The 25,710-nt window shown below is 40.5% G+C and overlaps 1 protein-coding gene across 1 annotated transcript in view; it reads right to left on the bottom strand.

Moving 5' to 3' along the window:
• The window catches only part of slc35f4 (solute carrier family 35 member F4), a 37,482-nt gene that overhangs the window by 5,842 nt on the left and 5,930 nt on the right, over positions 1–25,710 (bottom strand). The window contains exons 3-6 of the mRNA XM_031572708.2: positions 24,760–24,979; positions 18,626–18,751; positions 7,587–7,779; positions 5,364–5,453 (exon numbers count right to left, since the gene is read on the bottom strand). Of these exons, the coding sequence (XP_031428568.1) occupies positions 5,364–5,453; positions 7,587–7,779; positions 18,626–18,751; positions 24,760–24,979 (629 nt within the window). The remainder of the gene's footprint in view (positions 1–5,363; positions 5,454–7,586; positions 7,780–18,625; positions 18,752–24,759; positions 24,980–25,710) is intronic.

The following is a 25,710-nucleotide window of genomic DNA, read 5'->3' as shown; positions in this document are numbered from 1 at the left end:
GATACATTGGACAGGATGGGTGGGGGCTGAGTGCTGGCTCAAAAGACTGTATTCTCACAAGCCATGAGCTCAAACTTAGCTACATTTCGGGGGACAGTGAATTGTTGTTGAACATCTTGTGCTGTTCTCAGATAAGAAGATTTTAGCAGAAACAAGGCCACAACATTAGCAGTTGTGGTCCACTAAAGTAAAGCTATCTTAAAAAGCACCTCAGCCACAGACAAAGAAATAAATGATGTATTTTCTGAGAATGACTAACTTCTGTAGATAATGGATTCCTAACCACGCGTTAGAAACACAAATGTTGCAGAGTTTACTTTATTCTCAGCCCAGGTCAGCAGGAGATATTATTAAAAGGCCTGAAGATGGAAAGCAGGCATTTAAACAGATAAAACAACTGTTGGTCAGTTCTGCTGTCCTAGCACATCCATGACATGACAAAGCCATTCGTACAAACTGTAGACTGTAAAAAAGGTTATATAACATCTGTGTTAATGCATAAGTGGGGACTTAAAGTTGATATCAGTGGCATACTAGTCAACCCGGCTAGATCCAGTAGCCCAAGCAATGTCTGAATGTTTACAAGCAGTAGTGGCTACAGCCTTGGCGGTGCAGGCCTCTGCTCCTATTGTACTAAACAGACACTTACACTGAAAGTTCCACATGCGTACTTTTTTTTTTTGCTCACTCAGCCTCATATCAATATTGAGCGCTGCGTGACATTTAACCCAGTTACACTTTTACTTACGGCAGAGGACAGATAAAAACTATGGCAGCCAGAGCTGACCTACAAGATATGCCTTTTCCAGAAGCTGATTTAACTATTGTTTGTTGATGGTTCACGCAAATAAACCTTGAACGCATAGCCACTACTTCCACACTATTCTGCACAGGCAGCGGAACTAATTGAACTGATTGCGCACACATGAAAAGACCCGGTTTCATTGGGAAACCACAAAGCAGACAAGGCCACTAACCAGGCCAAACTACAACAACCATCTGACACATACACAATTGAAGAATTAGATCTCACAATATTAAAAGATATGCTGCAATATTGAGCCATGGTGAAAACATGCCTCAATAAGTGGGGATAGTAAGCATATATTTGTACTTTATATTTCATGAGAAAGACGTTTAATCATTCATTATTGAGTTAAATCCCAACGAAAGAAAGAAATATTGTCTAGCCATAGACAATCACTGTTCATACAACCCCCAGTCAGCAGGACTGGTAGAAAAGAATGAACCGACCTGTTAAAAGCAATTTGAGAATCTTAGAGTGAAATTAGTGATATTAAGCATGAATGTTGTCATCACTGTTTGAAATGATGTATGGAAGAATCTACACTGCCTCAGCACTCAAACCATTTGCTGAAAGACTGAGATTGAATATACATTTGCAGAATATATGGCAAAAATGTGAATTAGCAAAATGCTCTCAGAACTCTCTGTGCTCCGCAGGAACCTGTGAGGCTGAAACCAAGGTTGGGTCAGGAGATTGGGTCCTAATCAACAGCGTCAAAAGAAAACACTGCCACTTGCCCAAGTGGGACAGACCATACAAAGTGCTACTGTCAACATCTACCACAGTCAAAATAGCGGAGAGAGCCACCTGGATACATCTAACACATTGTAAACGAGTAAGCCTTCTTTAGAAAGAGACAGAGGATAGGAGCTGTCTTCCTCTACAGTTTTCCAAGGCCGGGCCACTGTGACAGAAGTCCAGCTACAAAGGGGATTCTTTGCGTTAGGCAATTTTTCGTCTCAAACCTGGTGAAGAAAACTACACTGTCCAGTGGGGTAAAAGAGCCTAGTGGATACTGGGAGGGCGGGGCGGTCCTATCTCTGTGAAGTCATGGGGAGTTACAAGGGAAAAATGAAACAATGTGTGAAACATTTGATAATAACTGTACTGCTCTACATTTTGGTACTGTTAACATATTGATCACAACAGGCACCGGTCTTGATCAAATATCCACAATGGGGCCTGGCCAAAGATCATCCGTGATGGGGGAACCAGACTGCCCAAACACACTTTCCACAAAAAGACTGTTTACATTTTCCTGCCCAGTCCGATGTGTTCTGCAGGATGCCTGATGGGGAACAGGGCCTTCAAGGACAGAGCAAAGAGGCCTTGTTCGAATGTTATCTGAAGCCTAGGCGAGCTAATGACACACACACACAGTCAACATCCACTATGTTGGCCTACAAATGCGAAGTATTCAAATGTGTGATGAGAAATATGATGACATTTTAAATGATTGGAGTGATATGGAGTGATGCTCAGTAATGATCTCTGTTCCGAAAATCCATGTGATGAAGCTCAGAGTGATGATTTTGAGGTTATCCATTGAAATTGATAATTGACGAATTAAGAAAGATGATTTGTGATTTTGATTGTGATTTTGAATTATCCATTGAAACGGATAAAAGGAGGGATTGATGGAGATAATTTGCATATACTGTTAATTACTTAAGAATGTATGAATCATGTGCTTATGAAATGGCTTTTCTGTGCGTGTGTGTAACTTAGAATATTAGGTGCCACTTAGTCTGCATATGTACAAAAGCATGTTTAGACCAGAAGTGATAAGAAGGGTCGAACTGTGCTTCTTCCGACCTTGCAAAACTTCCATCCTTGCCTCGGACGTGAGAAATCCACCACGGGATTATCCCTGCTGAACGCTCAACTTCTGTCTATATAAACCTTGTGCGATGTCTTTATCATTGCTTCACTTTTAGCCTTGTGCTGTGAGTGAGCCCGATTGCAATTGTTGTTTGTCTAATAAATATACTTATATGCAGCTCCGGAGTCCTGAGGTAACTAGGGTGAATTTTCACCTATCACACCCTCGATCTCACAAAGGGGTATTGGCAGGTTCCCTTGTCAGCAGGATCAAAGGAGAAGACCACTTTTGCCACCCCTGGAGGCCTTTGGCAGTATCGGATGATGTCTTTTGGGTTATTTGGAGCGCCTGCTTTGTTCAAGCGCTTGACTTAAACCCAGGGGCGGAGATCCCATTTCGTTGTAGGGGGGGACAATACATGGTCAAATTTCAGAGAGTAATTCCTGGGGGGGGGGGGGGACACAAAAATTGCTGTCTGGTCCTATCGCCCCCTCTCTCTCTCTATGCTGTCCTCGTAGGCTCGTACTGCGTTTGCTACCTTGCAGGACTCGACAGCTAGATAATACTTTTCTTTGCTGAATAAAGATGATGAATTTCAAGTGAATCCACAAGTCTTGTTTTGCTTGAGTTTACTGAAGTTATCAGCATGCAATTATTCATACAGGACGTTTGATTTTGTAAAACTGTCTGGAACAGACTGAAATAAAGAGACACCTACATTTCACGTCAAATAATGTGGCACAAAGGTAGCACGATACCACGAGAGCTAGCATAACTTAGCTGCTAAATACAGAATCTCTTGTAACATTTACAAACAGAAATTCAACGTAATTTTTAAATTCTCTAAACGGCATTAAATGTACATACACAAAATACCTACTAACAGACAAATAATGTCAAAAGTTCAAACGCAAATGAACGCTCTTCAAGGAAGGATTCAGCTGCATGTAAATTAACATCTTCTCCATTCTATTCCATCAAGGCTATATCCACGAGCTTGAGTTTAGTGCTTATTTATTTATTCAATGCCATTTGCAGTGTTCGTGTAGTGCTTTTATTTATGTTAGGACATCATGATGCCTTGTAGAATCATGACTAAATGTGAAGCGTAATTGTTTATTTGTTTTAATTGTTTAATATTCTCGTATTTATTATTATCATAATTATTTCAATCCGAGGACGTCGTAGAATTGATGTGAACGCAATCACCAACAATTCAGCCCTTAAGAACATGGGTGCACTCCAATCTGGCCGATTTACGACTGCTATTTAGCGTTCTTAAATTCTGTTCAAAGTTAAGAACGAATACCAGATGAAAAACTTTCTTGAATGCCAGAATTGTCACGGGAACTTTGTAACATGTTCTTAACTGCGTTTGAGAATGAGATCCAATGTCTGTCAACCTCTTTACATATCGTGTAGCATAGCGGCAGTGACAGGGGAGAGAGGAGGAAAAAGAGGAGTGTGTGTGTGTGCCTGCCTTGTCCAAAATCAGCCTCTTTTTAATCAGCACGCTGGTTAAGCCACTAGCTAATGATTGTTAACAAGAAACATATTTATTGCTGCTTTTCAGAAAAGTCTTTTTTTCCATAAACCCCTGCAAATGTTATGTTATAATTTAGAATATATCTGATTTGTTAATACTTATTAATTTTATTCTTTTTACTTAACTCACCAAACTTTTCAGAAGTATGAAATGATAATTATATTAGGTCCTTATAGGAGTGTGCTAAAAAAAAAAAAAACAGTGCACTAATAAAGTAGATTACTTTTATCTGGGCTATTTTATTAGTGCACTGGGTTTTTTTTTCAGCACACTCCTAAAAGGACCTAATATAATTATCATTATTACTCAGGCAACACTGATTTTCTGCTGAAGGTTGAAAATACTGCATGAAGGTCAGCATGTTATGCCAAGTAAACTATATTTATATAGCTCCTTTCACAATACAAATTCTCAGATATTAAGCCAACATCACAAGTAAAAAAAGCAAACAAAAGTAACTTACTTACTAACATACTTTACTAATTATGTACTTAGTTGTACTTAAGTGTATTAACAGTTATCTAAGAAATGGATTTAAATATACTCCAAGCTCCAAGTTTTCCAATTTCTTGCCCACAGCCGCAATATAGATATTTAAAAGGATATTTCTTATACTTGAAAAGCAGTTCAAAATGTAAGCTTAAGATAGAACAATGTCATCTTCTTGCTTATATTTATCTACATAATGTAATGTTTCCGAAACATTTAGTTTTCATATTTAGTGTTGTATGGTGGTAGCAATGTTTTTATAATACGACTGTATTTGAAAACAGAATAATAAGTAAGGGATAATGTATTATTAGAAGCACAAAACCCGTTGCCAATGACAGTGGTCAATATTTTTTCGCAGCGGTGAATATCAAGAAATATTCACCTGCGAACGTTGGGATGGCCCATTCAAATCAACTGTACTTTTTGGAACATTCTGAAGAGCCGTATAATAAAGACTTTTAAGGGAATTTAGATATAATTTTATGTCTTGAAATTGTTTCCAAGGCTCATCTATGCCTATACTTGTCTTACTTCTGCATGTCCTATATACTGGAGTATATAGTTTATACTAAGAGCCAAGATTTGCCTTTTTGAAAGTATTGTCTTATCTGTTATTTCCTGAAAAACTACAAAGCAGGTGTAGTCATTTAAACTCTGTGTTTAAAATACACTGTTAGAAGTCAAAACACACATACCTGCGTTGCCTGGCACACTGAGCAAGGTGCCGATGGAGATGAGGATGGGGTAGGTCAAAAAAATCCCCACGTTGACTGACACATTAAATACTGCAGAGGGGAGAGATAATGAAAAACGAATTCAGTACAGTTCTTGACTTACTAGCAACACTACATAATTATTCATCAGCAAAGGCACACCCTCCACATTTGTCAAATCTGCTCTTAAAAGAAACCTATAATGTAATGTAGTGGAATTACTCGTTGTTTTCTAAGAAAGAAACAATCAAAATCATAGCTACAAGCAGCAATAAGGCGACAAGCACAGTTAAGACGTCACAACTATCACAACCGTCAATAAATGATTGATGTTGTAACATATACCGTTTCATTGTGATGCACTGGAATGTGGAAACAGGATGGAGAGGGGAAGAGAGTCCTAAGTGTGGAGCATGAAGAGGTATGTGTATCAGCATGAGGTCAAGGCCACCTCTATCTGCAACCTCTAAGTGATGTAGGTCAAGGCCACCTCAATCTGCAACCTCTAAGTGAAGTAGGTCAAGGCCACCTCTAAGTGAAGTAGGTCAAGGCCACCTCTAAGTGAAGTAGGTCAAGACCACCTCTATCTGCAACCTCTAAGTGAGTTAAACTATATGAAGTAGGTCTGATCAGTGTATTATTATGTTCTTGGATAAATGACAATTGTTTGGAGATTGTCTTGGAACCCTTATCTCCAATACTCTATTCCTTAACTAAATAGCATATGCTAAAAGCTTGTCATTCACAGAGTCCTTCTGACTATTAGATTAGAAATTACAATTTAACAGTCCATTATTGCTATAAGAAGCACTGCCAAGACTGCCACTGTCCAAGAGTTAATTCTGTTATTTAAAGAGTCTGTTTCAATGATGCTTTCAAATGACATTCATAGTTCTTAATTATCAACATATAAACGACATACAAAGTGCATACAAAAGTATATTAGAACATTTGAATATATAGACACTAATGCAGAAGAAAAAAAAAGCTGTTTATATCAGTATAATATTTAGTGGCATCTAGCAGTGAGGTTGAATACCCCTCTCTCAGCCCTTTCCAAGTGTGTAGGATGATGTCATCATCTACGACCGCATCAAGTAGCTGTTTGCCCTCCTCCCCTCAGGGAGGCGCTACAGGGCCCTCCGTTCCCGGACCAGCAGGCTCAGGAACAGCTTCTTCCCTGCGGCTGTCACCCTGTTGAACTCTGCACCACGGTGATAGTTCCCCCTGGCTACCCCCTCACACTCCTTCCTGTATTCCCCTCTCTACCCTGGCTTGACTGCCACACACCTACCTCCAGCCACTGAACATTTGCACTAAATTGTTCATTGTATATATCTATTTATGTTAAATTGTTGTCATCCATATTCATCGTACTTATATCTTATCATGTCTCCTACCTCATTTATAACTTTATAACCTCTACTGCCACCTTCACCTGTACTTCACCTGCACTTTACATATATCTATATCACATCTGCACTAATCACCTTTATTGCTGCTCATGTTCTTACTGCTCATACCACTTATATCTTATGTCATACTGTATATGCCCTATTTATCTATATTTATATTACCATTTGCACATACTCTGCACTCTTCTACTTTGCACTTCTGGTTAGATGCTAACTGCATTTCGTTGCCTCAGTACTTGTACTCTGTGCAATGACAATGAAGTTGAATCTAATCTAATCTAATCTAATATGTCAAGTAATGAGGTTACTATAGAAAAATGTTTAAAAATTGTAATTGAAATTGTATTGCATTGTATTCTAGTTTTGTATTATAAAATTCTAGTTTTGGAATTTAATTGCAAAATTACAATCCTGGTAGAGGATTAGATATTTTTCAACATTGACACAGGGAAAATGGTTACTTGTGATGGTAACTATCCCCATTGTCATGTTCTAGCTAAACCTTTGCATCATTTTGAAAAAACTTTGTCCATCATCAGCGATTTCCATCTGGGAAAGGCCATACCAATGTGTATCCTTGTTTTCTGCCGTTTCCTGTTCTGCTTTCGTTTTGCTTCTTGTTTTCAATTCTTTGACAAAGAGGATTCACACTCCCTTGTCTTGTTAGTATGATGGGTTCTCAAACTGATGATGATGCAATTACTTGGAGGAAAATATCAATTCAAACTGATGACATTCTCGGGAGAAATGCTTTTTGTGTCTGTGTAAGAGTGGGTGAGTATGCACTCACCAAGCCACAGAGCAGCTATCCCACATAGGTACCCCCAGGGCAGTGATGACGGAGAACCACAGTGCTCCGCATGAGTGAGGTAGAGTACCAGGGGCACACCAGAGATGAAAATGAAATTAAAGAATCCCATCGTAGAGAAGAAATGTGCTGCTTCTCCCAGTCTGCCACTGTCCAAGAACATCTTCAACAGGACCTTTGGTATGCCAAACACACAATAATCAATGTATTAAACACTGCAATAAAGTATGCCAATAAATTGTAAAGATACTACATTCCAGAGTATTTCAATCTATACCTGTTGCATCTGTGGCAACAGATGATGATGATGATGATGATAACACCTTTTATACAGGGAATGCAGCTCAAAGTGCTTTAGACATCATCAGACAACAAATAATTGAGAAAAGTAAAACAACACAATAATGAACAAAACTAGATCACACTAGACTAGAATTCAAGGGGCATACATCAGAGATCATCACGAGAGGAAAATAATGAAAGTATTTAAGATAACGTAAGTAAAATAACAAAACCATTTTTGTTTATTAAAGAATAAAAGTAAGTTAAATATAATTTTTTTTAAATCATAATTAAGAGAATGGATAAATTGTAATGAATTAATCTAATTGAAAGCTAGATTAAAAAGGAATATTTTAAGTTGCCGTTTAAAAATGTTCCACAGTGTTCCACAATTTAGGTTCATAAGGACAAAGGCTGCTTCTCCAATTTGATTTTGAGGGACTTTTGGAATGTTTAACAGACTTGCTGTAGAGGACCTAAAGGCCTGTGAAGGGACATAAAAGGACAAGGACTCAGTGATGTAAGTGGGTACTAAACCCTTAACATACTTTCCCAACTATTAACTGCACCGTTTATAAACCTGTGTATTTATCGCACCTGTGGATTTACCACTGTTTATTCAACCTTACATAATCATGTCATTTAAAACTAAATGCTATGTAGTTGTGGTGCGAGCGCTACTATGATATCTTATTAGATTACATATACGGAAGCTTCAGAAGCTTTTCATTCAAAAGATTACATTCAAAAGCTTAGAAAACAATGTATATAGGCTGAAAACATGATCAATAGGCTTTTTTGTCATTCTTTTGGTTGGTTATGGAATTGTTCATCTCTGATGTCATAACAAATAAAACTATGCTGAGTCCTATTTATGTAAAATCTAGTAATATTGCGCTACCTTGTCAGTCAGTTCTGGCATTGTCTTTGCCAGTTCCATATCCTTCAGCTTGTCAACAAATACCACTATCCATTAGGGGGTATCAAAGTGTGATTTGTATTCACGACAGTGATGTAAAAGTGAACTACACTACACTCCGCAACTTAAGGTGGGCTTTAATAATTATTTTTATTTGATAAGGTAACAGAAAATATGAAGGGGTACCAATAATTACAATAGTCACAAATCATTTAAGGAGGCATCCAGTTTTACAAACAAACTAGTGCTGTCAGTTTAACACGTTAATAATGGCGTTAACGCAAACCCATTTTAAAGCCGTTCATTTTTTTATTGCGAGATTAACGCGAGATTCTTTTTTTTTTTTTAGATTAACGTTCTTTTTGGCCTCGCAAACTGTGTAGTAGGCTAATGTTACGGTTTGAGGGAATGGTGAGCGCGATATGGATGATAAAAAGCTTCTGAATGGAAAGTTTACTTTTAAAAGTTGTTGTGCAAAAGAAGCGAGCTTCACTGTTGGTTTTCAATAAAATAAAACATTTGCATAAAGCAAGCCAATCCACTTTTCCATGTTGATAAGGGCATTACAATAAAAATAAAATGATGGAAAAAATAAATAAATGAAGGGACATTTAGAATAGATAAAAATGTGCGATTAATCGCAATTCATTTTGAGTTAACTATGACATAAATGCGATTAATCGCGATTTAATATTTGAATCGTTTGACAGCACTAAAACAAACCCATCATTTTGAGCTATCTTCTAATAATCCATGCTTCCCCTGCCATACAACATAGGTGGCCCCATCTATCCCCAACCCTTCAATTCTACCTTAGTTTCAGTTCTACCTCATATCCCTCTCATTAAGCCCCCTAGCCCACTCACCCCCTCCCAGACCCATGTGCCTCTTTATTCTTCCAGTTTTGCAAAATCAATTTTTTAAAGATTAAAGAACAGAAAAGTATCTGCCAACTGGTTGGGTATCTTATTCCCTCTATATCTTGAAAAATACATGTTTTTGGAGTAAATATTACTTTTTTATCTGTATGTATTCATAGCCACCTCCCAATATCCTCCCATTTCTTTTAAATGTTTTCACAATTTCAAAAGGCATGCATGAGAGAATCAGTGTGTTGGTTACATTTTAGACAGATACCAGATTGCCCTTTATCAAATTTTTTAATTTTCTCTCTAGTATAATATATTCTTGTCCTTAATTTAAACTGGATTAAGCGCACATTTTAATTAGTGGTTATCTTATATGAAAGAGTAAGGCAGTCCTTCCATTTATCTTTAATGTTGTATCCTAAGTCTTCAGTCCACACCATATTTTCTAGTAACTGGTCACTGCCTTCCATTTTTAGAGTCCTCGGTGGAACGTTTGGCCTGGTATGCATACTGAAAGGGGTCAAGGGTGGGGTAGGGGGTAGGACTTGATGTGAGACATGACTAGCCGTTCAAAGCACTTCATAATGATGGGGGTCAGTGCCATAGGGCGATAGTCATTGAAGCAGGATGGAGCCGGCTTCTTTGGCACAGGTATGATGATGAAGGTCTTGAAATGTGATGGAACAGCAGCTTGACTCAGAGAAGTGTTGAAGATATTCGTGAAGATATCCAGTTTTCTGTGGGCTTGTGTTATTTGTTGCTTCGAACCGTGCAAAGAAGCTGTTGAGGTCGTTGAGCAGAGAGATGTTGTCGTCGCAGGTCTATGATGCAGGCTTGTAATCCGTTATGGTCTGGATGCCCTGCCACAGGCTGCGCATGTCTCTGCTGTCCTTGAAGTGGCTGGTTATCTTTTTTGAGTAGTCCTGTTTTGCTCTTCTGATGCCACTGGCAGGGGCGGTTTTGGGCACGGGCGAAGCGGGCAGCCGCCCGGGGCGGCACTTTTTCGTGACACGTGGGGGCGGCACGAGCACTTAAAAAAAAAATATATTATCATTATTATTATCTGGGCCGCGAAGCTGTTTCCTATTATCTATCATATCACTGTGTGGGGAATTGGCAAATTGGCGCCCCCTGACAACTGCAGGCGCCCGTGCTGTCTAAGAAGGTGCTGTGTGGGAAGGGGAGGGGGCGCGGGGGACAGTTCACCTCTGGGTCTCCCAAATGGAATGGACAATGGGGGAAACGGGGGATCCACTGTATAGAGCAATACTCTAATGAAATTAGTCGTCTAAAGTCAGTTACACCTCAACTTTCTTCCAAATAACGCACTTTCATAATATTATAATTACAGGCCTATAATTCCTGCACGTTAGTTTTTCTGAATTGTGTGAAATGGCTAATACAAATAGGTAATACAATTATGATTATGTGGTCACCAAGGGCAAGGTGAATTGGTTTAGTCTTAACTTCTGGACGAGTGACAGTGTTGGGGATGGGAAATGTGTTGATTGTCGAGTGTCAAATAAGCACAGAGATGGACAGGAAAAGGCCAAAGCCATCAGGTGCCCAATTTATAAAAAAAAGGAAAGAAGAAGAGGAGAAACGAGCAAAACATAAAGGTATGCCACCATGTTCTCTCTGTATGATTACGGTATCCATGTCATGAATGAAGGGCTAATGTTAATTGGTGGGTATAACTCTGACGTTTGTTAGCGTTTTTGCTATGATGCTGGTTATGCTTATACAACAATAATTCGGTTTTAACTCAACAAACACGAGATCTAATTTCACCATAAGATTGTGTTTTGCAACAAAACTGTTACAAGTTCAGTTATTATTTATATCCATCATTTGGGTTAACGTTGGGCCCTGTAATTAGCTGTAATTAGCGGTGCTCGGAGGGGAAACAAAATTGTGGTTAAAATCGCTTTGATTTTGAGTTTCGTTTTTTTTTTTTATGTCCTGCAGTAATTTCTAGAAATAGTGATCCCACCAGGATCTTACACGGGTTTGTTGTGATTGTGGCAGCCAAAACTGCCTGAATTCTCAAAAATTGCAATTGCACATCGGAGAACTTAATAATCCTTCAGGTTTTCAACAACTGCAATTTTTGTAAACCTTCCTATAGCCACAATTCAAGAACATCCAATATGGCTATGGAACATGGTCTGTATCGGGTTTCATAGCTAAATGTTACCCAGCTGTAAGTTTGATCGAACCAAAATGTAAAAATGGGGGTTTATGATCAAATATAAATGATCTGTTGACTCTGTTACTCCTGTCTTATAACCTTATAGTTAGCTATATTGGTGACTTCCAATCAGGGGGTATACGATTGTTCTGCATCACAGAAAACGAGGCCAGGAAGTCTACTTGTATCTAGCAATGTATAAGTACATGTGTCTTTAAATCCATGGCTCTCTCCTCTAGTCAATTCAGAGCATGCATATAATTCAACATAACTCATTCTGTTCATAAAAAATAAACTCTCAGCCTAACAGATAGAACCCTAATTTGGTTGCAAAAACCACTGGCAGAAACGAGAAACTCACAAATAAAAACTTATAACATTTATGTTCACAAAGTAACATTAGGCTTAACGTTTATGTTAGCTTACAAAACGGGCAAGGTACCAGATGGCCACAACTATTTTGACGAGAAGTAGGCTAATGTTCATTTGACAAGAATCCACAGATACAGATTGTGGCTGTAACTGTGTGATATTTTCAAACATGGATAAATGTTTATTTTGTCTTCCATTATCAGATCAACCATGGAGATGATTGAAGATCGATCTCGCTATAAGGACTGGACCCAAATGCTCGATTCTTTCTCTCAAGATCACATGACCAATGACGTCCAGAGCTTTGTTTTACTAGCACCCCACATGACTTCGAAATCTGATTCAAAGGGTTAAAAAAATGCATGACATAAGGCGCACCTTTGTAGATTGTTGGCAGTGGGCACCAACGCTGGCCTGGAGAAGCCGGCATGGGCATCTGAGATGACTGAACTGATACGGCTATGTCTATCCAGGCAACCCGTTCCCCGCGCACAGCACCCAGGGTGTGTTGGGGGTGTGGTCAACATGGTCACCTCCTTAGGCAGGGCCCAAAAGCATCCAAGGGCCCGGGAAATGACGCGGGGTCCTCATAGGCGAGGCTGTGCGGACCCCAGCCCCATCCTCTTTCTCTTCGCCGTCTGCAGGAAGGGCCCGACAGCACAGACGGGGGAGTCAGGGCCCAATCCTCAGTGTGGGTGGTCAGCTGGACCTGGGTGGAGTCTCGGGCCACACCCATTTTCCCCCAAACCCCTCAGGACGTCAGGGTGCGTGTTTCCTCAACCGGCCACCACTCCGCGCCCTCAGCATTGTTGTTCAGTCACCTCCCTCTCATGTGGAGACAGAGGTAACAACACCCAACTCCTCTACCCCCTCTCGCAGCGCCCGCCTCCAACAGCATGGGCTGCTTGTCTCCGGCCCTGCTGCCCCAGACGGAGGAGGAGGCAACGCGGTCTGCCATCAGGAAAATCTGTATGGAGAACTGTGACGACCTGGACTCACAACAGCAGGAGCTGTTAGTTGAGTTGAAAGACAGCTTTGCACTGAGGGAGGATGACGTTTTGCGAATACAGCTGGTGTAGCGCGAGATTGACACTGGAGAAGCCCGCCCGATAAAGTGTCGTCCCCGCCGGCTCCCGCTGGAACGGCAAGAGGCGTGTGACAAAGCTGTCGGGAACATGCTGCAGGCAGGCATCATCGCACCATCAGACAGCCCCTGGGCAGCTGCAGTGGTCATGGTCCCCAAAAAGAATGGCGTGAGTGAGTGGCACCTCTGCTCTGACCACAGGCCACTGAACGGGGTAACTAAGAAAGACTCGTACCCACTACCCCGCGTGAATGAGTCCCTGGACTTTTTCTCAGGTTCTGCCTGGTTTTCTGCTCCGGCTTTTACTAGGTGCCTCTCTCCCCATCTGCCCGACCAAAGACTGCCTTTTGCAGTGGACGTGGGCTCTGGCAGTTTAAGGTCCTCAGTTTTGGCTTGTGCAACGCCCCTGCTTCCTTCGCCAGACAGATTGACCAGGTGTTGACTGGCATCCCACGTCAGGAGTGCCTGGTTTATTTGTACGACATTTTGGCACATGGACCCTCTTTTGATGCCGCTCTGCTGTCATTACGGCGCGTGCTGAAGACGATCCGGGCAGCGGGGCTGAAACTCCACCCGGATAAGTGCCATTTCATGCAGCGTCAGGTGACTTTTCCGGGACACAGAGTGGGGTGGGAGAGAATCAGCACTGTGCAGGACAAAGTGCAGGCAGTGGCAGATTGGTCCGTCCTATCCACTCAAAAGGACTTTTTTGGGCCTCGCCTCGTATTACCAGAGGTTTGTACGGGGTTTCTCCAGTTGTTGCAAAAAGACAGAAAGTTTGTCTGGACAGATGCTTGTCAGGGGCTTTCGACCAGCTGCGCCGGACCCTCAGGTTGCCCCAGCTGACCCCAGCTGACCCCTCTCCCATTTATGTTGGACACTGATGCCAGTGGGGTGGGTGCCAGAGGAGGGCTGTCTCAGGGGGGTGCAGACGGGGAGAGGGTAGTGGCGTATTTCAGCCGGGTGTTCAACAAGGCTGAGAAGTGCTACTGTGTGACCCGGCAGGGGCTCCTGGCAGTGGTGCTCTCCGTGCGCCACTTTAAATACTACCGGTCAAGCGGGGCCTTCATTGTGAGAACCGATCATTCAGCTCTCCAGTGGCTGATGTCATTCAGGGAGCCGGAGGGGCAGGTCGCCAAGTGGTTTGAGGAGCTCCAGGAGCATTTTATTATTTAGTCTTGAACGTCATGCTATTATACCTAGAATACATCTGTGTGGGTTGGGAATTCCATAGACAGACACTGTCCTGTTGGCAAACCGATAGACGCCACTTTGATCTCTTAGGGAGACAAAAACTAGTTTATTTTTTTAAATCTGGCAATACATTATTCAGATCAGAGCTGTGTCTCTCTACTTGACTGTGATTCAGATATCCACGCAAATACAGTTGGCAAGCAATAGAGACGCCTGAGTTTAGAACTTCTTTTTAACGGGGCAATGCCCACAATGCCAAAAGTTTAGAACAAAGTTCTATTTATTGAGCATCAGGTCCATAGAAATAGCATTGTTTTCAATTAAATCCACGCATTTTTTACCGTCTTCAACAATTTGAGCCAACGTCTATGGCAATGTGGTGACAAGCATGACTTTTCTTTTCTAAGCAACTGTTGTCACTAGTAAACAAACTAACTAACGTTACCCACCTTAGCAATTAGTTAGCTATCGCTACTCCAGTTGGCTACACCTCATCACGTTAGCTAGTCCATAACAAGCTAACGTTAGCCAACGCTAAACAGAAGAGTAAAGGGTAGCTAGCTAGCTAATAAAGATGATGACTGAATAGTATAGTTATATCGATCTAGCCATTGTAAATTTAAAGTGCACTGAAACACTGTGTTGATATACTTTAAACTATCACTAAATAATGTCTTGTATTTAAGTGACCAGGTATGATGCCTCAAAAATGCTGTGAGGATATTTCTCATCTGCAGGGAAACTAGAGCATGACTGTTATCTTTTGTAAACCAGAAAATGGTGATGACTTTCAGGCGGGTTCAATGCTTTTGCACAGCACTGTATCTTAAATTTTGTAGGCTTTGCCTCATTTGTCTGAGATTTAATTTTGTAGCTGTTTAAAACGTAACATTGGTAGGGATTGTCGACCAAGGATCCGTATTTCCGCTGTGAGTACCTAATTCAGTTAAACGTATGCATTTGTAATTAGCTGCGATATGTGGTGTACTGCATAGCACTGATAAGAAGTCTTTATAATTATTTACATGTGTAAAAATTCATTTGATAGCAATGTTCCCTCTAAGCTGTGCGCGGCCACGCAGGCCAGTCAAAGTATAGATTTTTCAGACCGCGCACATTTTTCAGACCGCACAAACGACTTTCTTTCAAGGGTTAAAAATCTGCGCATCAAAGGTGGTGTAGGCTAGGTAATAAACATTCAAAATACTGACATGTATGATAACCAAGCCGGATGAACGTTAGAATGTTTACATAAAAAGTATCCTTAGGCTACTCTTGGCGGGCCCTGCTCCAGCAGTTATAGGCTACCATGGCGAAAAGAAAGGCAGAGCAGGTGCCCCAGAAGGTCTGCCTAACGTTTAAACATGAGTGGCTAGATGAAATAGTCCAAACTGACACATGTAGGATAAAACTTTCAGACATATTTACATATGAAAAAAGGAGTGGCGTGATCTGAAAATTCTGCTCGGAGGCAAAAGCGGAGTTCGCTCGTGGGAAAACTTGGTCCGAGTGGAAGCTTGATTACCTAAAGCGTCATCTGACACAGAAAGTCCATGTAGACACATTGAAAACATTAAGACTTAGACATGGGAACTCTATCAAATTCTCACCGAAGATACTTTACATTAAGTTTCGGGAGCAAACTGATTTCAGTACGTCGCTTTGGACAAAAGCGTCTGCTAAATGACCAAATGTAAATGTAAAGTTACAAGACCGTTTTTGCTGGAATCATTCAGCTTTCAGGATGCACTGCAAAAAAACATCCTTGATGCCATTACCAAGTTCTATGCAGATCATGCGCTAGACATGAACAAAATGGTAATGTTTACTTCAGATGGTGCTTCTGTCATGTTAGGCAGACATAAAGGAGCTGCTTTACTAAAGCGTCAGGTACCGCACCTGACTGAGCAACACTGCGTGGCCCATAGGGAGGACTTGGGAATTGATGACGCATGGAAAGATGTCCCTATAATGAAAGAGGTAGAAACGCTACTCCGGACAGTATACTCCATGTTTTGCAGATCTACCTTTAGGAAAAATGACACCATGTCGATTAAATAGGCCTATAATTATTCTTAAGCACTGCATTATCATTTTTCTTTCAATGAAGTTCCACTTAAATGTTGTACCTGCTGAGAAATGACAACACCTTGGATACTTTTTTTTATATATATATATATCATTTTCAGTCATAACCAGTGAACCAGTCATAACCTCCCTAAACCTTATTGAAGTTCAACCAAAGATCATTTAGTCCAGCCATTATAAAGGATATTGATGAATATCAACCCTGTAGACATATTGATGCATTTGCTGTCATCTCTTTGAATCCCCTATGGCTGACACAGGCTCGTGGTCATTTTCTGCAGGTCGCGTGGTTGCGAACTGCTCACAGTGCTGAAATGTGTGCTCAGAAAAAAATTGTATTTGCTCAGTGCTGAAAAAAATTAGAGGGAACATTGTTTGATAGTCGGCATCTTGTTTTTGCACTCAGAGCACATCACCCCTAAACTCTAGGTCTAGCTAGCTCGTTAGCTCTCCAGTTGCTCACCGACTGACTAGTTCATTACCACAGGCTTTTCTTCTAGAATCAAATGTGCTGAACTTCGCATATTTTACACAACGGGTGTGATCACTTGTCGAAATTACATATTCACTTCCGGTTTTAATAACGATCCCAGCAGAAATACGTATCCTTGACCGAAAGGGATATGTATTTCTATACACCCAGTGGTGTTTTAAGTAGTAGTATGCAGCACCCCTCACCTTCATTATGAGCAAACTTGGTCACACTGACAAGGACATGGACAGTCGTCATTGGTTAGGCTACTCATAAACGTCTCCTGATAATGGAGAAAAAAGTTGCGTGCTTTTTATACACAGAAATTACACTTAATTTCATTCAGTTTGGTAAACTTTGGCTAGTGCTGTGTGGAAATCAATAGCAAAACTAGGGAGATATTAGTGTTGGAGATTTTAGTCTGCATTGTTCTCATAGAGATCTGAGTATGACTAAACTCAGTGCTGGTACTGGAAGAGTTATCCCTCTGTCTTATAACAGGGTTTTCTTCCCGGATGGGCAGCTAAAGGACTCTAACTTTCTTTTGACTACTAAATCATTGCGTTGTCTTAGCCTACTTCTCAAACAAGTGTGCTCGGAAGCTAGAGTGCTCTCTGTTCCTCTGTAGAAGCGTACACAGGTCTGCACCATGCTGTCTGAAATCTACTGCCCGTATGTTGGTGACTGCTTGACAGACAACTGAGAACAAAACTCGTTAAACCAAATGAAAAAAACTCAGGACTGGCATGCTAACTAATGATAAATCTAGAGCTAGTGAGTAGTGAAGACTAACATTATGTTTGAACCGAATAAGTTAACAGTAATTTTAGTTAACATTAGCTATAATAGCCTTAATTGGCTAGCAATAAGTATCATAACTAACATGTTAGCACCATTACCTAAAATCACACTCATTGTGTAACATATATGATGAAGACTTTTTTTTATATTCCACAACTGTTTGACATCTACAATATGCCCCTTCATGCAAACTGGAATGGTCCCCATTTTGCCATACATGAATAACCCATAGCGATCTTGCTCCTACAATTGGAAAAGTCTATCGGCAATCCATTGCTCTTCCTGTGATACCCAGATCCAAAGACCTGAATTTGTGAGGTTGAAAAATAAAGGGTTGAATTACCTGTCAAAGAAGAAAGACAATTTTTTAACAACCAAATATTTTGGAACTGTATTTTAGGAAGGTGATTATTTTTGTGTTGAATTTTGAGTAATGGAATTGTGTTTTCAATCAAAATATACAACCCAGTGCAAAAGCAAATCAAGCATCATAATCACTGTGTTTTTTTTCAGTTTGTGTCAAATTGCAATGCAGAAAAATTCAAGCTATTGTTATTGCAATATGTTTTTATTCAGTTCATGTAATTCAACATGCCATTTTGCTTTCAGGACATGTTGGCACTGTTATACTTCCTTAGAGATTAGTTTGGGGGAAAACAGCTTGTTAATGTAATGTACTTGCACATTAAAGAATTAGTAGCATGACCTTTAGTTAGTATCTGTGAAAGATAAGAAAAGTGAAGATGAACCTTATAGAGCGCCAGGGTGCAGGCTGAGCCCACAGCTAAAGCCACACCACGGACAGAGTCACCCTGGAAGCCATCGGCATAGGCCATCAGAACAATGCCAGTGATGGACATTATAGCGGCAACAATCTGCAGGTACAAAAGAAAGGATAGTTGACATACTGCAAATAGTAAGGATTTAAAAAAGAGGAGTTAAAATGAATCCCTAGGCAATAGGCTATTTAAATGTTCACATTGTTAGCATGTAACCGTTGTATGTCTATGTGATTGTGACGGTATGATGAAAGATATATTAATCCATGTGTCTATGTGATTGTGAAGGTATGATGAAAGATATATGAATCCATGTGTCTATGTGATTGTGAAGGTATGATTAAAGATATATGAATCAGTTATATGTCTATGTAATTGTGAAGGCATGATGAAAGATATATGAATCCATTGTGTATGTGATTGTGAAGGTATGATGAAAGATATATGAATCCATGTGATTCCTGTGTATTGTTTCACTGTTTCAGGCGTTTTATAGCATTTGTTGTAATTTATCTGACCCAGTCAAATGTAAATAAATGCGTTAAAAAATGTGAAATGTACCTGTATCAAATGAACAGAAATATTGAAATAAATGACTATTTTCCTGTCCCAGCAGGACACATTGCATCTTAAAAAGACCTTAGGTAAAACATTTAACTAAGAATAAGCACTTAATGAATAAATACACCTTAACTTCAGAAGATGTATCACCTGAATATTTATGTTTTACACCAGAGGTCAGTTGGGACAAAATCACTTTACATTCATTGAATTGTTTTAGAAGATGTGCACAATCACTTTACATTCATTGATTGTTTTTAGAAGATGTGCAAAATCACTTTGCATTCATTGATTGTTTTTAGAAGATGTGCAAAATCACTTTGCATTCATTGATTGTTTTTAGAAGATGTGCAAAATCACTTTACATTCATTGATTGTTTTTAGAAGATGTGCAAAATCACTTTGCATTCATTGATTGTTTTTAGAAGATGTGCAAAATCACTTTACATTCATTGATTGTTTTTAGAAGATGTGCAAAATCACTTTGCATTCATTGATTGTTTTTAGAAGATGTGCAAAATCACTTTACATTCATTGATTGTTTTTAGAAGATGTGAAAAATTGCCTTTTGATACTTTACTCATTATCTCCATGTAACAGATTTCCTCGACGCAAATTTTTTTTTTTACAAACTTCAACACTTATAGGTATAGTTACATTTTTATTTCATTAATATGAATTAAAATGGAAGGAATGCTTATACTTAAAACTGCTTTAAGGGATATAATGTTTAAGCAGATAAGAGATGGTGTGAGGACTTAAAATTGTATTCCATTTGGATTGCCCATGGTTGGTTGATCCAGATGAGCTTGGGAGCACCAGATTGGAGAGTGGATTGGTTTGTTTAGTATAGCGCAATAATGTGTCATGTTACTCGTGAGAGTCATTCCATCAAATTGGGATCTATGGTCAAAATGTGGTGCATGTGTGCCCTTGTGTCGGTGCATGTTTTTTGCTTTCACAAGAGAAAAATTAAAAGGTAGTAAATACGAGTAACCAGTGCAATTCCATGAGGATTCCAACAGCTTTGCTGCCTGTGACAGAGGTGGTTGCTCTCTTTTAGTTCCCTGCTTTGGGTTGTGTGAGTAGTGAAGTAATGTGATGCCACAACTAGCCTGGGTCTTGCAGCGTTTATTGCTCTCACACTGGATCTTCCCAAAAAGTGACAAGAGGGAGGGGAAACAAGTCCTTAGTGCTGGATCAAACCCATGCTTCTCTCACACCACGCCCCCTACTCCCTACAGAAGTGTGGGGGAAAAAACTAACAAACAAAAGACAACCCTGGTGGGGAAATTCAGGGAAACACAAAAAGTCAATCAGCAAAATAAGTCTTATACAATAAACAGTAAACATTAAGGGCTTTATTTGAACGATCTAAGCGCACGGTCTAAAGCACATGGCGTATCTAGCAGGGGCGGCTTGTCCATAAGGGCGATTGGGGTGACGCACTTCCTAAGGGAAAAGGAAAAAAAACAACAAAAAAAAACTCCTGATGTATAAACGCAATATCTTTGTAAGTCGCGTAAATGACGACATGTAAATTTAAATGTAATCATTTTTTTTCTGTCGGATTCTACCACTAGACCGTCTGATCTGCCTCTGTATGTCATTGTCGAATCAGGTAACAGTCATTCAGTCAGCCTAAAGTCGTGCTTCAAATGGCCCCGCCCCTTCTGGGGCGATTTGGGGCGAAATGAAAATCTCCCAGACCTCTCCCATTGACTCCCATGTTAAATCCATTTTTTTCACAAAACAGAGCTCTCAATGCATTCTCTATGGCTTCCAGGAGGGCTCGCCCCTCCATGTCGTGTCATAAGTAGTGGACGTAAAAGCCTATACGAACGTCATACAGCTCGACAGAGGCATATTCTGTCAAGATGGCTCCTGTTCAGTGCAATAACTCGATTCGCTCTTTGACAGAAACTCCTTTTTAGTCGGCGTACTAATGAAGATACATTGACAACAAAACAATTAGGACTTCCTAGACCAAATGTATCCATTCAACAGGTTTCTACAAAGGGACGGAAATCCTACATCCAAGAATTGGAACGAAAGAAAATCACGGTCGTAAAGTGGCTAACGCGATCTGTATTTCATATACCACTGTCACTTTTCCTAGGTTTCACAGTGTGTTTCACAGTTCGCTTCTTGCATTAACACTGAATAATTTTTTATGTGATGACTTATTTTGCTTTTGTAAGCCAATACTTTCAAGATCAGTCAATAAATATTGTTGGTTTTGACTTATGTTACCCCTTCTTTATGTTGTTACTGGACATATCATATGTTACATCATACAATATTTGAGACACGTGGATAATGAAAAAGTGGGATAATTTAATGTGGAGCCACATCATGTTTGCTTATGAAGGCTCCTGGATGCAACTTTCTTCCATAGCTTTCCACCTGTAACTTGCTACTCTAGCTATGTAGCAAGAGGGGACATATTACTGTTGCCAATAGTGGACAAAAAGGTATTGCTGTATGAGTTAATCAGCTAACTTAATGTACCTACTGAATGGGTCGCCTTAATCATTATCAAAAAAATGGCCCCTCCTGAGAATTTCTTCAGGAGCCGCCACTGGTATCTAGGGCATGTCTAAATACATTTTACAAACTGTTAGTGTAACAGTGGAAAAAATGGTCTCAGCACCAGGCACATGGTTCAAAAGGTTTGTACTTTGTCTCTTAGTTAATCATGTGTGTTTTGAGCGTAACGTGCAATAAATCAATCAGAGTGGCATCTCTCATTCCCTTTAAAAAGCCAGGTGCGCTTCTTAAGATTCTTAGAAAGAACTCTTCTCTGCAGAGGAAAGAGATCTGCTTGTGTGGAGAGCAAAAGGGTGCAGGCAGACCATCTACAGCAACAGCAGGATTCAAACAAAGCTCCATGAGGAGAAGCAGCTGTGGCAGGAGGTAGCAGTGAGTGTGTCTTTGCCTTCTGGCATCCCCAGAACAGCTACACAATGCCTAAAGTGGTACAATGATGTCAGGAGACGGGGAAAACAAGCTCGCCGCTCACCAAAAACAGCTCCTGGAAACGGGAGGAGGCTCACCTATGACCACTGAGGATCTGACGTCAGTGGAGGACATAGTTGTCTCAACCCTCAGTGTTGAAAACATTGAGGGATTTGGGGGGCTAGAGGTGGCGTCCAAGGTAATGCAATGATTATAATAAACGTGTAGAAACCATGCAGGCATTCTTGCCAAAATTGTTTATTTTACATTAACACATGCAACAAAGCCATACAATAAATTAACTGATGTCATGCAGCTCTGCTAGCTGACGATCCTGAGTCCGGAATGGCCTTGTAACGTTCAATCAGATGATGGCATGGGTTTTGTGAAGTCTTTACAGATGCTGACAGCCTTTCTGAGGAACCGTGAGCTGTTGATGTCCTCCAGGGCGTGGATCTGGGTCCCACTGATCCTCTGGAGATGACCCACTGAAGAGCTTTCCTATCAGTTGCTGTGCAGTTGATATACCACACAGAGATGCAGTATGTTAAGGTGCTCTCTGTGGTGCAGCCGTAGGTCACCAGCAGTTGTTGAAGTAGATCAGCTTTCTTCATTCCATTGCTATGCTTTGTTGACCAGTGAAGTGGTATTCGTGGACCATGTGTGTAAATGCCTAGAAACCTGTTGGAGATCAGCCCAATCACCGTAGTGTCACTTTCAAACTTAATAATGGTCTTGTTGATGAAGAAAAGTACAGTGGCTGTGGATTCCTCCAAGTCCACCTCTGTGCCACGTGTAACCTGCTGTGCAGACAGATCTTAGTGCGTTTGCTCGAAGCAGTCCCGGAGTTGTAAGGTCCTCTGGCCGTCTTTATTGCAGGTTTGGTCTTGTTGATGAAAGGTTTGTATGCTGATGTTAGAAACAGTGACAAGGGATCAGTATGTCCCAGGGATTGGCTAGGGAAAAATCTGTTACGATTCTTTGCTCGTCAAAAAGGAGAATTAGTTTTAAGGCTGCATCTGAGAGTTCAGGGTGTTCCCACATCAATGGTACCCAGAAGGTCAAAAGGGGGCAAATGACAGAAAGGTGCTTCACTCTTCAGCGCATTTCTATAGAGAGATGTTTTGCTGTGCAGAGAAATGGGACGGGAGCACAGTGTAACACACGAGTGAGCACTGTGGACATGGTTAGGGTTTCGGAGTGCTGGTTAACAAAAAAACAAGGTGCAAATAACTCTTCGTAGCCTATTTGCAGAATTTTGTTTTGAGGAAACTAAAGGCATCACTTGCAGCCTTGACGTGAATGAATGTCTCCAGATCGGTCCTTTGTCACAATAAGGTGATAATAATAATTCTCCCATGCTGTCCCTACTCTCTACAGCCTCGGTTCCCAAACTGGGGTACGCAAAGTGGTTTAGGGGGTACGCGGGGAGAAAATTTCCGCGATAACAGAAAACGGACGGAATTCGCAGAATGTACCGTTTGAAACAGAATTGCAACTTTCAGACGGAAACATCATTTTGTGCATCAAAATCGCCCAAATTCCCCTGTATTTTGTCCTGCAAGGCTGAATTTCTTTCTTATAAACACAACAACGATCGCAACGATGAACAAGCATTAATTAGAAAACAAAACCACTGAGAAAATGTCACGTCTGTGCTGAACTCCGCTCCGGCCACCCCCCCCTATTCAACACAGACCTCCGTAGCCTGTCAAATGAATTCGCTCATCTTCCCAATCGCCTGCAAATAATGTTTTTTTAGTCTTCTGTTCTGTTTAAGGCTGGCAAACAACAACCTTAGAAGATTTGGGTCACTTGTGGGACATATTATTCACTCATTTTAAGCCATCAATCTACCTCTGGGTGAACAAACACTGCCATTTTCGCTAGTTTACTAGTGACATGCTGTGTTGCTGGTACTTGTGTACTTGTGTGCTTGTACTGTAACAATAAAGGATAAAGGACTAAAATGAGCCGAAACTGATTAAAACGGAATTAAAGTACGCAGCTGGAGATTAAATGTCTGAAGGGGTACGGGACTGTAAAAAGTTTGGGAACCACTGCTCTACAGCAATCATAGTTGGCTTTGAAACGCAAGAGCTTTCAGTAATCTCATTCACAGTAAAATATCATACAAATGGCTATAAATATAAATATCATACAGATGGCTATAGACAACACTCTTGAGGTCCACTGAATAGTGCTGCAACATGTAAAGTTGACTCCAAAAGGTGTGTTGCAACATGTAAAGTTACTCCAAAAGGTGTGTTGCAGCATGTAAAGTTGACTCCAAAAGGTGTGGCAGCATGTAAAGTTACTCCAAAAGGTGTGTTGCAACATGTAAAGTTACTCCAAAGGGTGGGGAAAAGCCCTACATTGTTTGCTAGGCAATTTCTCTCTACAAGGGAGCTATTGAGATTGTAGACTCTGTCATCACTTCCTGTTACTCACCTTCTAAATAACAATAGGCCTACATTGTAATACATCTTAAATTGCCTTTAGTAGTATATCTACCTCTGGCTCTCATTTCAACGATTTTCTGAAAACCTTTTTCCTTAACAGCATATACTTAAACAGTTACTGACCCTTATCCCCATGAAGCGGTCCTTAAGGATGATCCAGGACAGCAGGAACACGAATGCTTTGTGACAGCAGTATAGAGCTGATGCATCTGTGGCTGTGAGCTTGTGCAGGGCCAGCAGATGAAGGTAGTTTGTGAGTGTCCAAAGGATGGAGAAAGGTGCAGTCCTCTTTACGAACAGTTTGAGAGTCAGTCCCTCCTCTCCAAAAACACGACTGCACTCCCTGTTCCAACAGTGAGAAATTGAGGAAATGTTGGTTAGTACTGCCATGTAAGAGTGATACAAACAGTCTGCACAGTAATGTGAAACCGGTAACGGGTCCAAAGTTATTGTAACTTTTAGGAAATACAATTCTGTGATTCTCAAATCCTTTGAACCTCTTACCAAACCAAACATGCATATGTGAGGGCTACATTTCCCATTATTCACAGAAAGGAAGTATATTTGTTTGATTTAAGGCAGATTTTTCATTAACTCCTAAACAAACAAATCATAAACCAGTTGGTATTGGCGCTGTCATGGACAGAAAGTTCCGACTTGCCAGAAGCTCCAGATGACGCAATGGATGATCAGCTGTTTTGCTTTTTCACGTGAATGATCTGAACGTCATCCATTGCGTCATCCGGAACTTCTGGCAGGCCGGAACTTTCTGCCCATGACAGCGCCAATTATACCGTTTACACTAACAAGTGAAATATCCATCCAGAGACAATGGAAAGAAGAAGATCTTGTGGCTACAAGGATGACTGAATAGTTCAATTAACAAAATGGGGAATGGGGTAAACTTCAATGAGTATGACCTAGCCCCTCCCTCTGAAAACAATGTGAAGGAAACAAGGAAGGGATGCAAGGAGCATGGAGGAATCAAAGACACATGAGAAATGAGAGATACTTGCTTGTCACACCTCACTTTTAAGAGATATCACCTCTTGCTAAAAATATAATAAAAGAAAT

The sequence above is a fragment of the Clupea harengus genome, chromosome 8 (genome assembly GCF_900700415.2).
Source record: "Clupea harengus chromosome 8, Ch_v2.0.2, whole genome shotgun sequence".
NCBI classification, from domain to species: domain Eukaryota; kingdom Metazoa; phylum Chordata; class Actinopteri; order Clupeiformes; family Clupeidae; genus Clupea; species Clupea harengus.
Note: the sequence above shows the minus strand (reverse complement) of the source record. Positions and strands in the feature narration are given on the sequence as shown.